The 16,848-nt window shown below is 34.6% G+C and overlaps 1 protein-coding gene across 1 annotated transcript in view; it reads left to right on the top strand.

The window, feature by feature from the left end:
- The first annotated feature begins 10,367 nt into the window (after window positions 1-10,367).
- The window catches only part of LOC121239276 (endoribonuclease Dicer homolog 1), a 24,867-nt gene continuing 18,386 nt past the window's right edge, over window positions 10,368-16,848 (top strand). Inside the window, 3 exon segments of the mRNA XM_041136491.1 lie at window positions 10,368-10,942; window positions 11,071-12,289; window positions 12,391-12,504. Of these exon segments, the coding sequence (XP_040992425.1) occupies window positions 11,105-12,289; window positions 12,391-12,504 (1,299 nt within the window). The 5' untranslated portion in view covers window positions 10,368-10,942; window positions 11,071-11,104.

Below are 16,848 nucleotides of genomic sequence, written 5' to 3'. Positions count from 1 at the left end.
TTTCTCTTATATTAATGTATAAATAAGCATGTAACAGGTATTTTTATCTTATATTTGCTCAATTAACACACTTATTTTATACATTATTATTATTATTTTATCAGGCACCCCAGATCTTCATCATAGCCAAAGCATGGTTGGTCGTAGGCCTCATCGGCGCACCTTAAACCTTCGCCACGCTCCAGGAAAACGATTCAATATTGCAAATCTCACACTTGTGATTTGGATTATCTATGCTAATCAGTTTGGTTTTTTAGTGCGATCAAGCATCTCCTTTAACAAAAGCCCAAGTTACTAGACTGACTGCGAACAACGTGCAAATAAAAGTTGAGTCACTGGACTCGTCGCGAACTAATGGGCGGTGATTGTCCCTTAACTGCCCAACCCTCGCGCAATTAAAAGCCATGTCCCTAGACTTGCCACAAACATGGGCGGGACAAGTCACTTGACTGCCCGACCCTCGCATACAAGCCGAGTCCCTAGACTCTCCGGGAACATGGGCGAAGCAAGTCCCTTGACTGCCCAACCCTTGCATACAAAGCCAAGTCTATCTCTCACCTAGCTTCTTCTCCAGCAAATGATGAGTGTTGACACTCATGCCACAACCGCCGTTAGCAGGTTACCTTCGGAGCTCCACAACCGCCTTGTGCGGGCTAACCTCAGGAATGAGTCGATGAGCTCGGCAACTGTCTAAGATGAACCCAGGGGTCGACGTGCTCTTTAACCACTTAGTGCAGGTTACTGACTACAGACAAACTCTATTGTCAATGCCAAGATGGAAACACCGACAACAATTCACATCAAGGTGCAAAAATATGCTAACGACATCAAAAACAAAAATGGTTAGAAGAATATACACTCCTTGCTAACGATAAACAGTCACATGCAACCTACCAAGTAAATGTCCATACAAACAAAGTCAAAGTCGAGCCTCCACGCTCGTAGCTAGTGTGATCGAGTACATCTCCTGCCTAGCTCTCCAAGTTGAGCTCCGCGCTTGCACTTGGCGTATTCATGTACACCTCCCGCCGAGCTTCGCTCTCTGAAATCTTCATCACTTAACACAAACAAAATAGAAAACCAGGGACCTATTTTTGGAATTTATTTTTCTACAGTTTTCTGTAGGCTATCTTTGTTGCAATTTAATTTGAAGATTATCAACGCCTTCTTGTTGAGCAAGCTGACCTTAAAAATCCTGGGCATATTAAGGGGTAAAATCCCCCTGACCCATGTGGCAGCATCCCAAGCCCGGCGCAATGCGCCATTATCACGAAGTAAAGAGCAAACAAGGAGGGGATAAGAAAAAAGTAGTGTCAAAGAGAAAATGGGAGAAGAGAAACAGAAATAGGAATTGAAAAGGAGAGAAAGGACAAATACACATGGAGGAAAGGACACGAGGGGAAGGTAAAGTGTCAGGAAAAAGAGAGAAAAATGAGAAATGAGGGAAAAAGCAGGTCATACATGTGAGAAGAGATGTAAAGCGGCCTTTCATCACCACTCCTAAGAGCCAGAATAAAACGGATTTGAGAGATGAGACTGGGGGTGGGGGTTGATGGGAACATGGAGCATCATCTTCAACCTCAAAAAATAATATATTATCTTCTCTGGAAAATAAGTATTCGACTTCCATTGTATAAAGAGAAATGAGAAACTATGAGAGATTGTAAAATACTTATATTATAGTGGATTTTTCCTCCAAATGACCCGTGGACATAGACCCTAGCCGAATCATATAAATCTGTGTGTCTTTATCTCTATTTATACTTCGTGTATTTACTTTCTATTTGCTATTATGGATGTATGTAAGGGCACCATATTATAGTTCTGGACCGCCGTTGTGAATTTCGGACTGTCCCATCTAGTTTTGGACAATCTTAGTGGTTCGAAAATGACTCTTTTTTCCATTTTAACTTGTTGTGTGATTTTTTAGCGCTTACACTCCCTTTACTTGTATACGTCAATCAGTCAAAAAATAAAACGTTTGCTGGATTTCAATGTCAACTAAAGAGTTTCAGTCAGTACAGTGGTCTTTGTTGACCCAATTTCAACTTGTGGACCATTTATAAAGCTTTTTCTCTCAACTTGGGGACCATTTTTACATAAAGCTTTTCGTTTGATTCCAAAATTAGGCATCTTAGCAAGTAGATGACATATTCCTTGGAAAGAAGTTAATTCTTGCTCTGACTTGATTTGGTAGCAAACCAGACAAGCCAAGTAGCTGTAGCTTTTTTTTTTTAATAAAAAATTCGTGATTGATTATAATATGTTTAGATACAGAAACGATTTTATTTTATCTTATTATTATAATTTTTTAAAATTTTTACATAAAATACAATAAATAATTTAACATTTTTAAATCTAAAAAAAAATAATATTAAAAAATAATATTCTAATAATATTTTATTTAAATTTTAACTTTTATCTAAAACTATCTCATCTCACTTCGCTATCCAAACGAAGCTAATTCAATTTTCTAAAAATCTCCAAGAGCAAAATTCCTGTTATTGAAAACGAACTTATTATCTATTTCATAAATACTATGATATATAATTTATTTTAATTACTAAACTATTCTCAATATAATGGTTACATTTAAAATTCTCTCCGTACTTTATTTTGAAGTAAAGTTACTCGTATTCTTTTTAATCAAATATTTTGTTTTTAAATTTGTAAGATTGATCACGTGAGAATAACAGTGAAAAAGTAAGGTATTCTGAAATATTTTAAGAATAGTAATAAAAAAGTAATTATAGAATATTGTAAAAAAATAATTATAGAATATTAAATAATAGTGAATAATAATAAAAAAATATAAAAAATAATAATAAAATAATAAATAATAGTGATGTATTCTGAAAATACTTATATACCCAAATTATGTAAAGTCATATGCACATCTCAATACAATTCCTTGTGCCTATGGTGGTGCAAACCACTTAAGGGGTGGGCTGCCACTGCATGGCCTCAATGTTCGAGGTGGCTGCTGGCCACCGAAAATCGTATCCTCTTTTTCTTTTCTTTTCTTTTATTTTTTTCATTTTTTACTTTTATCTTTAAATCTTAAATTCTTTTTTAATTTGGCGTGGGTGGGATTGTTGTACCATTCAATAAAAAAGTTGATGTGTCGGTTTCTCATTGGAAAATATAAAATAGTTTTTACACCTGGTCTTAATTATAGTCTTTTTTTTCAAATATTAATGTGGCAAAATCTTAGAATTATATTTGAAAAGTGAGAAAAAGATTTAGGCCATATTTGGATACATAAATAGTTTCATCTCATTTCATCTTATCATTATAACTTTTTTAAATTCTCATACAAAATATAATAAACAATTCAATTTTTTTAAATCTCAAAACAATAATAATAAATAATATTCTAACAATATTTTATTTAACTTTTAACTTTCTTGTCCGACCTATAAATTTTAGAGATTTTTAGTATAAAAATGACAAATTTTCCCAATGCAATCGAAAAACAAAATCTAATATAATGCCTGCCTTTATTACTCTCTAGATAAATTATTCTACTAAACTAGTTAATTTTTTTTTAAAAAAGTAATGTTACCTTGCCCCATAATTTATATTATTTACTTTGTCTCTTTGACCTGGTACTACAATGTGATGCCACGTGACTTATTAGAAAAATTTAAAACACAAACATAAAAAGGTAGAGAAAATCTAAAATCTTTGTCTTCCTCTTTTTGTCCTGAATATATATTTTTAAAATTTTTTTAAATAAGCCACTTGACATCATAATATGATGCCACATTAAGAGGATAAAGTGAGTTGTATAAATTAAAGGACATAATAATATTATTGTTTTTAAAAAGTCGAGTGTTGTCTTCTCTTTAAGAATAATATGACTTATAAATTACGGTATATTAAGAGTATTCACATCCGGTTTCCTAATTATTTTTCTAAATTTTAGCTAAAAAGAACACTTCCTATAAATTTATCCCAAATTTTACACATTTTTAAAAAACATTTTATATCTTATTTCCTATCATTTCTCTATTTTATTAAAATAATATTTTTATATTCTTTCTTTATTACTGTTTTCGCTTACTTCTATTTATAAATTTAACTATTTAATATTTTTTCTTATATTTTGAGCTATTACTTTAGTGAATATTTTAAACAAAAATTTAAATTAATTTTTTATGGGTATGATAATATTTTTAAAATTAATTTTTTTATATTTTAGTAATTATTTAAATTATTTTTAAAATTATTATTTAAAACATAATAAATATGAGTATGAGAGAAAGTGTAGATGATTTAAAGAGTAATTTATTTTATTTATTAAAATAAAATATTAATAAAAAATGATTTAGGAGATGAATAATGATTCCTTATATTTGGTGAATCATTGTTCATCCCCTAAATCAAAATCTTAAAATAGAGAATGAGATGAGAGGGGTTTTTTGAGGTTTTTCCTAAATTCTTCTCAATTATTTAGGGATAACAGTAAAATAAGGCATGAGATGAGAATGCTCCAAGGGTTCATTTGCTTCGAAGTAAAAAGTTTATTTTATAGAAAGTTATTTCAACAAATTAATTTTTAAGAAATAAATACTTTTCTGGTGTTGATTGTCAAATGAGAATATTTTCCTGAAAACATGTTCTTTTGGTGTGTATAATCTTTTATGTCGATGTAAATTTTTTATGTACTAACTACTAAATAGGATTAAATACAAGATTAATCTGTGCATTTTGTCTTAAAGTAAAATTGTTCTTTGCGCATTTCAATTAAATATTTTACTCTACGTGCTTTTAAGATTAAAATATAAAACTTAAAAAATTTAAAATATAAAAATAAAAAAGTAAAAAGCATAATGATCTTTAATAAATGACAATATATAAGATTAAAGGGGAGGAAAGTTAGAAATGCCAGAGAAATAACGGACTCATTACGAGTGTAACTGATTCGGTTTGATTCGATTTTGAATAAATTTTGGAACTGAACTGTATATACCGATTTTAGAAATTTAAGAATCGATACAGACCGATTCATCACCAAAATCAGAACTTTTGATTTTTCCGTTTTCGGTCCGGTCCGATTTTCCGATTTACCATTTATACGTGTGATACTATATATGTTTAATATTATTTTTTTAACACTAAATTTAATTGTGAGAATTTAGTATTTATTATTAACAATTACTAATTTTTTAATGTTCAATTATAATAGTATAATATAAGTAGTGTCTAACTTATTAGTGAGATTAACAAACTTGAATAATAAGATTAAAATAGTATAATTAGTGTCTAATTATACTAGTATATTAATTTTATGTTATAAGATTAATAGACTTGAATAATAAGATTAAAATTTCATGTTATATTACTTATCAAAAAAAATTTTTTATGTTATATTAATTAGAAATATAACATATAATATATATAATAATAGTATAAAAATTATATATAATACTAAAAATTAAAAATAGAGCAATGTTACATACAGTCCCCATTTTTTGGGACTGCAATACAAGCCTAGGCAATTTTTTCTTTAAAATTTTTTAAAATTATAAAAGTATCCCTACTAAAATGATTTTTTCTCATTTAATAAAAGATCTGCATATACAGTCCCCAAGTGGGGACTGCAAATAGAATTTCTTTTAAAAATATATATATATGTATCGGTCCGGCTCGGTTTAAACTAGTTTTCAAAATATGAAAATCTGTACCGCACAAATTTAGGACCGGTTTTCGTTTTTAAGAAGCGGTACTGCACGAGATTGGTTACAAACCAGACCGGTTCTTAAAAACGAAAACCAGTTTGGTCTGATTCAACCGATTTTTGGATTTTTTCTTTCATCCGTAGGAAACATGTCGAAAAGTTATTTTACTGCAAAATAAATGGATCGTAAATGTACATAATAACAACAATAACAATAACCTACTAGACTATACTTCACTAGTATTGAAACCCATTCCTCCTCGAACTCATCAGATGTTACAGTATCATAGATACAATGATGGAACTCTTTTTAAAAATCTGGAAACTTGTTATAGACATGTGCCAAATGTTCTAGAAATTTTTGTAAAATATGCCACAAGCATAACTGGTGAGTTGTATTTGGGAGTACCTCTGCAATGGCTTTGGCCATTGCTTTGTCATCATCAGTAATAATGGTTGACGGGGCACGCCCAATCATTGCTTCCTGCCATGTTCTCAGTAACCATATATAGGATTCAGCTGTCTCATTCACTAACAACGCACAACCAAACATTATGGTTTGGTGATGATGATTAACTCCTAAGAATGGCACAAATGACATCTTATAAACATTTGTGAGGTACGTCGCGTCAAATGTGACAACATCTCCGAAATACTGATATGCAGATCTTGATCTTACATTTGCCTAAAAACAGCTTCCCATATACTCATTCTCATCGACCTGCATTTAGTATACAAGCCCAGGTTCTTTACACTGTCGTTCAAGAAAGTATGCATACAACCTTTGTGCATCTCCCTCTTCAAACAATTTTTTTTTTCTTTTATTTCCCAAATAATTTTCGACGTCTTTTCCAATACAACCAATATTAAAATCACCACCTACTTCTTTGCTTAACACCGACATTATCTTCCTTGTCGGTACACCAGACTCATTCAAAGTCTGAATGAGGTTTTTTTGCACGTGTGTCACTCCTCTATGTCCACGGAGCATACTGGTACTTTTTGGTATGAGTAGCTCATGATTGTGTTGAGGGTAAAACTTGCATACTACCCACATTTCACCATCTTTTTTTATACACATGGTAGCTTTACACCCAATCTTTGTTTCAGCTGGTTCGGGAATTTGTCTTTTTTTTTTTTTGTTTCAGAATTTCACGCCTAAATCCTTCTCTTGTACAAATATAGTGTACTCCAATTAATTTTTTGTCCCCTTTCGATAATTGGGTATGGTTGGTCCTCATTGTAAAACCTTTTCGTCTTGCATACGCCTTGTAAAATACTTGGGCGTCCTCAACTCCATCAAATTCCTTCCCAGTGAATGGTTCAAAAAGTCCACTACTAGAAGTGAAAATGACATTGACTCCATCTCCCATATTCACTCCATCTCCATCTCCATCACCATCTTCCAAATTCACGCCATCTCCCATATTCAATCCTATTTCCAAATTCACATTACATTGATTATCCACAGTTTCATCTTCAATAGTTTCATACACAACTTGTTGACAGTTTCTAGTCGTTAGTATCTCAACATCATCACTATCCGAACTCCACCTAAAATCTTTCATTCCAACATAAAACAATGTAATCAATATTAAAATAATCCCTTAAAAACTAGAGAGTATAAAACAATGTAATCAATATTAAATCAATCCCTAAAACAATGTAATCAATCAACTTATGGCCGAGGTGTTACTGGAGTAGTCTAACATGGATAAATACTATATGTCAATTTAATTTGATGGTTTCTTGGGATGCATTTTCTGTGTGTGACAAAGCGGTATAAAATATATGCCACCGATGTAAAAAAACACAAACCGATAATGCATTTTCTGTGTGTGACAAAGTGTATACACAGATTTTTCATTCTAGATTACAATTGGAAACTAGAGAAAACTAGAGAATAACAAAACACAAACCATGATTTTGACTGGTTTGTCGTTGTGCAGATAGTGAGAAATCAACGCCAAAAACCCTACATCAAAACACACAAAACACAGACCATTAGAAATTAGGGATTACAAAAAAATAGAAAATTAGGAAAATTATGGATTACAAAAAATTAGGGAAATTAGGGACTACAAAAAATTAGGAATAAGAGAAAATCAGAGATTAGAGAAATTGGTACCTGATTTGAGGTCCTCCAACGGTGAAGTTACAGGTTAGAGTTTCGGGGTCTTAATTCTGGATTCTTGATCGAAGTAGAGAGAGCAAATGAGAGAGAGGGAAAGAGAGAGAGAGAGAGATTCTGAACTTCGTCTTAGGGTTTCCGTGAGGGAGATCGAATGGGAGAGAGGAAAGGAGAGAGATTCGAAGATCGGTTTAGGGTTTTTGTGAGGGAGAAGTCAGATCGAAGGAGAGAGAGAGAGAGCTTTTGGAGATCGATTATGGTGTTCGGAGAGGGAAGGAGAGTGACGGAGAGCAAGCGAGGTTCCGTCGAGCGAGAGAGCAGTGAGAGCGAGAGAGCACAGTGAGAGCGAGTGTTTTCGTCGAGCGGGAATGGGAGAGAGCAGTGATCTCCTGCTATGCGTGTTGAATGGTTTACTGAAGAATACCTACGTGGCAGCTCGTGATTTGTCTCCGATAAATACCGTTTATAGGTGTCAACCTGCCTGAAGATGCTCTGATAATAATAATAATAATGAAAGGCACAACACCAAACAATGTGACACAGTAGAAGCATCGAAAGAAAAAAAGCGTGGAATAATAGATATTCCAGGATAACAAATTAGCGATACAGAGAGTCGAAGGCCACCAAAGACCAAATCCCATTTGGTGCGGGTCCCAGAACGGAAGATCTGATAGGATAAAATTATTCTACCCACATCAGGAATATATCCAATCCGACGGCCAAAGACACTCGACCACATTTGACTCCTTTTTAGTGAAAATGTACTGTCGCTTTTTTGGAGGGATTACCCAAATTCCCGAGAATTTCCAACCAGTGGGTTGTTTGGTAGGTCCTCCTAAAGTCCTCATGCGAGCGCTGAACGGCAGAAGCAACGCTGCAACAGCGCTTGCTATTTTTGGTTCATGGTCCTTATTTTATTTACCTAAGATTTTATAATTTTAGGTAAATAGTAAGAATTTGTTGGTTTTATAATTTAAGTTTAAATTTTCAGACTTTTTATATAAATTTTAACATCTATAACAAGTGAGTTATATATATATTATATACACACACATATGAATAATGCTAGTATGCCTCATCATTTTGTTTCCTCATTTTAACAGCACATACATTTAATTTTTTTAATAGTTAAAGAAGTGATTGTCAGTATATTAATATACATTTTTTTATTTTTTAAAAATATTTAAATATGTTTAAAAAATATTTGAAATAAAAAGTAGAAGAAAAGAAAAGTGTAATTTGCACTAAGCGGCACACAAAGTGGACACATAGAGATAGCAGAATAGCACCACTCATATATATATATATATATAAATAATAAGACTTATAAAGCCGATTTGATATTTAAATATATTTATAATTAGAATGAATTATTTAAATAATATTAAACACTCAATAAATATACCTTTTCATTTAATTTAAATAAGAATTTCTCAATTTTAGGTAAATAAATAGTATCATCTAATATAAATTATAAGACAATAAATATTTCAGTAATTTTATATTATATTAACAAATAAAATAATTAAAATATCATTTTAAAAAATTGAGTAATGCTATCTATAGTCGTGAAATGTATAAACGTCATACAATCTCTTTAAAAAAAATGAGATATACTATTAAAAAATTAATTTTTTCATATATATTTCATATTTATTTATTCTTATATACTTACTTATAGCACTCTCAATGGCTTTTGTATTATATAAAAAATGTAAATAATTTAAAGAATTGTTCTAAAAAGAAGCTCCATCCGATTATATAAAATGAATTGTAAAATACATTTAGCTACAGTATCCCGCTACATGTAGTGGGTACTGTTCATCCTGTAAAAATTTTTTTATTGTTGATATTTTATTTACTCCCTCATTTTTATTTACTTTGATTTTTATCATATAAGCAAATTTTTTTTAGTGTTCATCATTTAAAACACATATATTTCATTTTCTTCTAAAAAATATCTTAGAATTATTTTTAAACCAATTTTTTCATATTTGATTTTATTTTAAATTTTTATTTGGCTTATATATTTTTGTTTTACGTGTATAAGACTGAATTATTTTATATTGTATATAAAAATAAATTGTAAATATAAAAAAATATATAAATATTGTAAATTTATTGGTAGAAATAAAATATTTAAAAAGAATAAAAAAAGAATATTTAAATGATATAAAGAAAAAATAGATAAACTGATGGATGATATATTGTAAAAGTCAGTATATAAAATAGAAAAAATGAATTTTGATGATATATTTTAAAAAATAAGATAAAGAATCTATTGAGAATACTCTTACACTATCATTTATTTCAAAAAAAAAAAAAAAAAAAAAATTTTAACAATGCCATCTGATCCGTCAGTCCACTCGCAGATCCCCAAAGAAGCGTCAAACGAATCGTGACGCAACGTGGCACTAATTGATTGGCGGTACAGAACCTGCGTTCGAATTCCGCTGTCTGCGTGAAAGTTTACAGAAGTAACCCTTGGAGCGAGAACACATTGGTTCGTTGTACAAAACACGTTGGATCGTTGTACAAAAGAAGACCGACTTTAAACTCCTGGCTTCTGTTCTGTTCCAAGTTCCAACCATTTCTGCTTTTTAATTTGTCATTTTTAACCCTAAAAAAAGGGCTATTTATTGTGGGTCTTCTCTGTGTAGCGATTGCTCTCTCGGTGGCATCAACTATCAAGCAGAGGGAAACAGCGGCAGCAGCAGCGGCAGAAGCAAATACTCTCCAGAGAAGGAAAGAAAGGAAAAAAAAAAAAAAAAGAAAAAAAAGAAAAAACATAGATAAAAGAAAAGGCAGGCAAAGTCACGCACGCGTGAGAAGAGAGGATCATAAGAGCAAAAAGGAGTGAAGAAAAAAGGAGAGCAGAATAGGAGGAGTAGATAGACCGTGGAATCTAAAAGAATCACACACAAAGTCTGTGGTTTGGGGTGGTTGTTGCTGCTGCTGTTGTTGTTGTACTTGTTCGGTTGTTCCTCTTTAACCCTTGACCCCTTTCTTTTGTCGTGCTTCGTACGGTCTATCCACCCCCTTCTCTCTGCTCTCTCTCTCCGGACCAGAGAGATGCTTTAATTGGCCTGCCTTTCAGCTTCCCCTGTTCTCAAACAGCATTTCTTCTGGTTCTGTTCATATTTTTTTATTTTATTTTGATTTTGTCTTTAGGGTTCAGTTTTTTTTTTTTCCTATAGATATTGAATATTGATTGCCGAGTGTTTGTGCCTCTTATTGCTACTATTTTTCTTTATAGATATAGGTATATAGATACACACAATCATATTGTAATGGAGAATGAGGCTAAGGTCTCTGGAAACAGTGGGGGCGAGCTGATACGTGCGTCATCCGCCGACGATATGAGGCCCTCTTACTGGCTGGATGCCTGTGAGGACATTACCTACGATCTTGTCGATTTCGACTCTTGTACTGTTCCCGATTCTGTGGATAACATTTCCAATCAGGATGGCCTTGGTAGCGATTTCTTCGGTGGACTTGATCACATACTTGAGAGTATCAAGAATGGTGGCGGCCTCCCTCTCCCTCCAGTTGCTGAAACTAATTCCTCTGGCAATGGAAATTGCACTGCTGGTGGGGATGGATGTTTCCAGAACGGGCAGTCCCGGGACTCCAAGATGCAAGCTGAGGACCCATTTTTGCAGTCCGATGGAACCCAGAAGGAAACTACGGAAAATATAGTGCTGGTGGCGGCCGAGGGTTGCGGTAATGGGAGTGATGCTTGCAAGCGTTATCAAGGCGATAATGGGAATAGTGTAGTGGATGTGAATGGAGAGCGGAGATTGGTTCAGTACCCAAGCGAAGATGGAGTGCCAAAGCTTGAGCGTAGGGGTACTGAGGGGTCTAGGGAGCGGGGTATGGATATGGAAGAAAGGGGTAGTAAAAGGGCTAGGCTTGGTAACTACAATAGTGAAAGGTGTCATTTGAGCAGAGGGCAGTATTACTCCAAGGATAGGGAAAGGGGTTCTGGTAGGAAGAGGCCGCGAGATTGGGAGGAGATTGATAGGAGGGATAGGGATATTGCTAGGAGGAGAGAACATTACGGTTGTAAGCGGAGGGATGGGAGAGACAGAGATTGTAGGGATAGGGAAGCGAAGGGCTATTGGGAGAGGGATAGGTCGGCGTCTAGTGAGATGGTTTTTCGATTAGGGACTTGGGAAGCTGACCGCCATAAAGAGGCAAAGGTGGTCAATGACAAAAGCCAGGAATGCAATGGAAGGGCAGAGAGGAAATCTGAAGAACCTAAAGAAAAGATTCCTCAAGAGAAAGCCCGACAATATCAATTGGATGTTCTTGAACAGGCAAAGAAGAAAAATACAATTGCTTTTCTTGAAACGGGGGCTGGAAAGACGCTCATTGCTGTGCTCCTCATTAAAAGTGTGTCCGATGATTTGCAACGGGAGAATAAGAAAATGCTTGCTGTATTTTTAGTTCCTAAAGTGCCACTAGTTTATCAGGTAGTCTACTTTGGAGACTGATGTTCTGTTTAGTTTACCATGATGATGTCTGTTCATTACATAATGAGCTGATGTCAGTGCTATGTTTTGTCTGGTTTCAGCAAGCAGAAGTTATTCGTGAACGAACTGGCTACCAAGTGGGGCATTATTGCGGTGAAATGGGTCAGGACTTCTGGGATGCGCGAAGATGGCAGCGTGAGTTCGAAACAAAGCAGGTATTTTTTGAAGTTTGTGATTTGGTTAAGATATTATTCACATTTACATTGTTTACCGATCGCAAAAAATTATTCACAATTACCATTATGTTTCAAAGAGCTCACTAATTATCCTCTGTATAGCGTTAGTTATCAATTTATTTACTTTTGAGCTTGTTACTCATGTTTTTACTACCTGAGCAATGGCTTGAGTAAGTTTTAGCTCCAATTATTGAAAGGCAGCATGTTATTTGATTTCTAGCCTCCTATGGTGTTTTTTTAAATAAGTATTTTGGAACCCCCGTTTTCTAGAGGTAATGATCTTGCAAAAGGAATCTTTGCCAGATGCAGAGAACGCATAGTAATTTTGCTATTTTAGAAAACTAGAAAAGCTTGCACACATGTAAAGAGAGAAGTTATTGATTAAGTAATTGTGCTTTAGATGCCTGTAGACTTATTTGTTGGGAGGCAAATTCCTTTCGTCACAACATCTAAGATACATTTTAATGGACTTGTTATGCTGTAACACTCTCTTCCCCTTAGGGATGGGATGCAGTGTATCCTTTAAACCAATGGACAAATTAATCTTCATTAATAAAACTGAAAAGGAACTATAAAAAGAAACTTCCACTCTGAGCTTAGTACTCAGTCTTCAATTATGAAGATAGCATACATTTGATTTAAGTCATACATTTGATTTAAGTCTTTTACTTACAAAAAAGAAAAACTATGAAAATAGTGTGCACTAAAGTCTACTATAAAGTTGGCATTTAACCTTGCACACGTCAGAAAAATTGCCTTTGTCATTTAATTTCTTAAATGGCCCACAAACGTATGTCCCATGGGGTTGGTGATCATAAGGAGCGCAACACGATTCTTGTGGCCAAACGAGTTGAGTTGTGTTGATTTTAGAGAAGAAAATAATTATCTTTTAATCAAATGATAAACGTACAGCCTATATATAATGGAAGGAAGAGAAGTTCCTTTCACTCTATTTGGTAACAAGAAACTAATTACCACAAAATCAGGAAACTAGCCAAGTACAAATATAGGAAACTATAAAATAGGAAACCCTAAGGGGTTGGCCCAAGTGGTGAAGGCCTTGGTCTTGGGGTATAACTCTCTTCAGGGTCCAAGTTTCAACACCTCTTGGGTGCAAACAATCTTTTCGGGCCACACCTCTTGGTGAAAACCCAGCGATTTAACCATTTTTGTGTAGAAAATTTTTTGAAGGTGCGGTGCATGGGACCATGGTTTACTCTGTAGGGGTGGGTCCGAAGGGTCCTGCCTTGGAGAGGTTCCCCGACATCAAAAAAAAGAAAAAGAAAAAGAAAAAGGAAAATCAGGAATTTTCCAAAATCTCTTTATTCCTAAATTAACATAGTCAACTAAAAATAAAATCCTAATTGCTGCAGCAGTATCCTTGAAAATTAGGGATCGGGTATTTCCACACTCCCCTCAAGCTAGGCATAGATGTTAATCAAGCCAAGCTTGTTACTCAAATCTTCAAAATTCTTCCTTGGTAGAGCTTTAGGGAGGATATCTACTATTTGCTGACTTCTTGGTGTGTATAGTAGACTAACTGTCTCATTTTCTATCTTCTCCTTTATGAAGTGGCGATCTATCTCCACATGTTTTCTCCTGTCGTGATGCACCAGATTCTTTGCAATGCTAATAGCTGACTGATTGTCACAAAATATCTTCATTGGTTTAGAAGTGATGATTCCTAGTTCCCTCATTAGTCTTTCTAGCCATATTCCCTCACAAATTCCGAGTGCCATCGCTTTGAACTTCGCTTCTGCACTGCTCCGAGAAACTAATGTTGTTTCTTACTTTGCCTCGTTACTAGGTTTCCCCGCACATACGTACAATAACCAGATGTTGACCTTCTGCCAGTTTTTGATCTGGCCCAGTCAGCATCAGCGAACACTTCAATATCTTTCTTTGTGTTTTTCCTGAAGTACAAGCCTTTACCTGGTGTCATTTTAAGGTACCTCAGTATCCGATTGACAGCTCCCATGTGTTCTTCGGTTGGATAATTCATGAATTGACTGACTACACTAAACGAGAACCCAATATCAGATCTGGTGTGCGAGAGATAAATCAACTTCCCAACAAGTCTTTGATATCTACCTTTGTCCATTGGAACACTGTCCTTATTTGCTCCAAGCTTAGTACTTGAGTCCATGGGTGTTTTAGCCAGTTTGCACCCAAGCATTCTTGTCTCTTTAAGAAGATCTAGTACATACTTCTGTTGTGACACTAAAATTCCCTTTCTTTACTGGGCTACTTCCATTCCAAGGAAGTATTTTAGGCTCCCAAGATCCTTGGTTTCAAATTCTTTGGCGAGTAAAGTTTTGAGCTTGATCAGTTTGTCTTCATAATCACCTGGTAAGATTGTGTCATCTACATACACAATGAGAATCGCCAATTTTCCTTTGGTTGAGTGTTTGATAAACAAAGTGTGATCTGCTTGACACTGAGAATACCCATACTTCTTCACTGTTTTGTTGAACTTGTCAAACCAAGCTCTCGGGGATTGCTTCAGTCCATAAAGGGATTTCTTGAGCTTACATACCTTATTCATGGTTACTTATCAAAACATACCTTATTCATAGTTGCTTGTGTTTCAAAGTCAGGAGGAATGTCCATTTAGACTTCTTCTGTCAGGTCTCCATTGAGAAAGGCATTCTTAACATCAAGTTGGTGAAGAGGCCAGTCAAGATTGGCAGCCAATGATAGTAGTATCTGAATAGTATTTAATTTGGCTGCTGGAGCAAACATCTCTTGGTTGTCGATGCCATAGGATTGAGTGAACCCTTTTGCAACCAGTCACGCTTTAAATGTGTCCACGCTTCCATCAGCCTTGTAGTAGACGGTGAATATCCATTTACAGCCTACTGGATGTTTCCCACTCGGTAGCTCCGAAATCTCCCGAGTTCTATTTTTCTTTAGTGCCTGCATTTCTTCCCATACTGTAGTCTTCCATTCCGGAATTGACATGACTTCTTGAATGGAGTTAGGAACCTGCACTTTGTTCAGGTTTGCCACAAATGTTTGGAAGCTAGGTGACAACCCTTTATAAGAGACAAAGTTGTAGATTGGATGACTGGTACATGACCTCACACCTTTCCTTATAGCAACGGGACAATCAAGGTCATTAGCAATAGACTCATTAGTGATAAATTCAGAGTTAGTGTTACCTGGTGAAGTTTCATGTGTTCTTGCATTCGGGTTAGATTCTTGACTTTGCTCGAGAGGTGCTTGTTTCTCTTAGGGCTGGTTTGGTTGCACAAAACCAAACCATCTCATCTCATCCCATCTCATCTCATCTCATCTCATCTAATCATTACAACTTTTCCAAACTCCTACACAAAATATAATAAACAATTCAACTTTTTTAAAATTCAAAAGAAAAATAATATTAAAAAATAATATTATAACAATATTTTATTCAACTTTCAACAAAACATCTAATCTCATCTCATCTCATCTGAACTGCGTAACCAAATGAGGCCTAAATCTTCTTGAATCTTCTTCTTCTGAGAATATACAATGAGCTCACCATTGGTTGCAGGTTTCAGACGTTGGACAGGAGTTGAAGGATGTGGAAGATTTTCAGATTTTGTTTCTATTTGGTGACTGTGTTTTGGAGTAGGAGTAGGAGTAGTTGAGATAGGAGAGACGGTGACTTGAGGACTTGGGTGGTTGTTGGTTGTTGTGACATCAATATCCCAAAGTTGGTATTCCTGTATGAGATTCTCCCCCTGAATATTAGATTTGGGGTGGTAAGGTTGATGTTCAAAGAAAGTAACATTCGTGGAAGTGTAGAATCTTTTTGTAACGGGGGAATAGCATTTGTACCCCTTTTGGTTTGGAGAGTAACCAAGGAATATACACTTGAGTGCTTTGGGGTCGAGTTTACTTCTATGTTGTTGGTGGACATAGACAAACACGGAGCACCCAAATACTTTGAGTGGTATTGTTGAGACAATTCGGATATTGGGATAAGAGTGAAGAAGGAGTTGACGAGGTGTTTGAAAGTTTAAGACACGGGAAGGCATTCGGTTGATGAGATAAGTTGCTGTGAGTATGGCTTCCCCCCAGAAGTGTTTTGGGACATGAGTGGAAAACATAATTGATCTAGCAACCTCTAGAATGTGTCTATTTTTCCTTTCCGCTACTCCGTTTTGTTGAGAAGTATTGACACATGAACTTTGGTGTATAATGCCTTGACTTTGTAGGTAATCTCCGAGAATGTGTTTGAAGTATTCCTTTGCATTATTAGTCCAAAAGATTTGTATTTTGGTATGGAATTGGGTTTGAATCATAGTGTTGAAGTTTTTGAAGATTTGCCCTACCTCT

Source organism: Juglans microcarpa x Juglans regia, chromosome 1D (assembly GCF_004785595.1).
Source record: "Juglans microcarpa x Juglans regia isolate MS1-56 chromosome 1D, Jm3101_v1.0, whole genome shotgun sequence".
Lineage (NCBI taxonomy): Eukaryota > Viridiplantae > Streptophyta > Magnoliopsida > Fagales > Juglandaceae > Juglans > Juglans microcarpa x Juglans regia.
The sequence above is the reverse complement of the archived record's forward strand: the minus strand, read 5'-3'. Positions and strand labels throughout refer to the sequence as shown.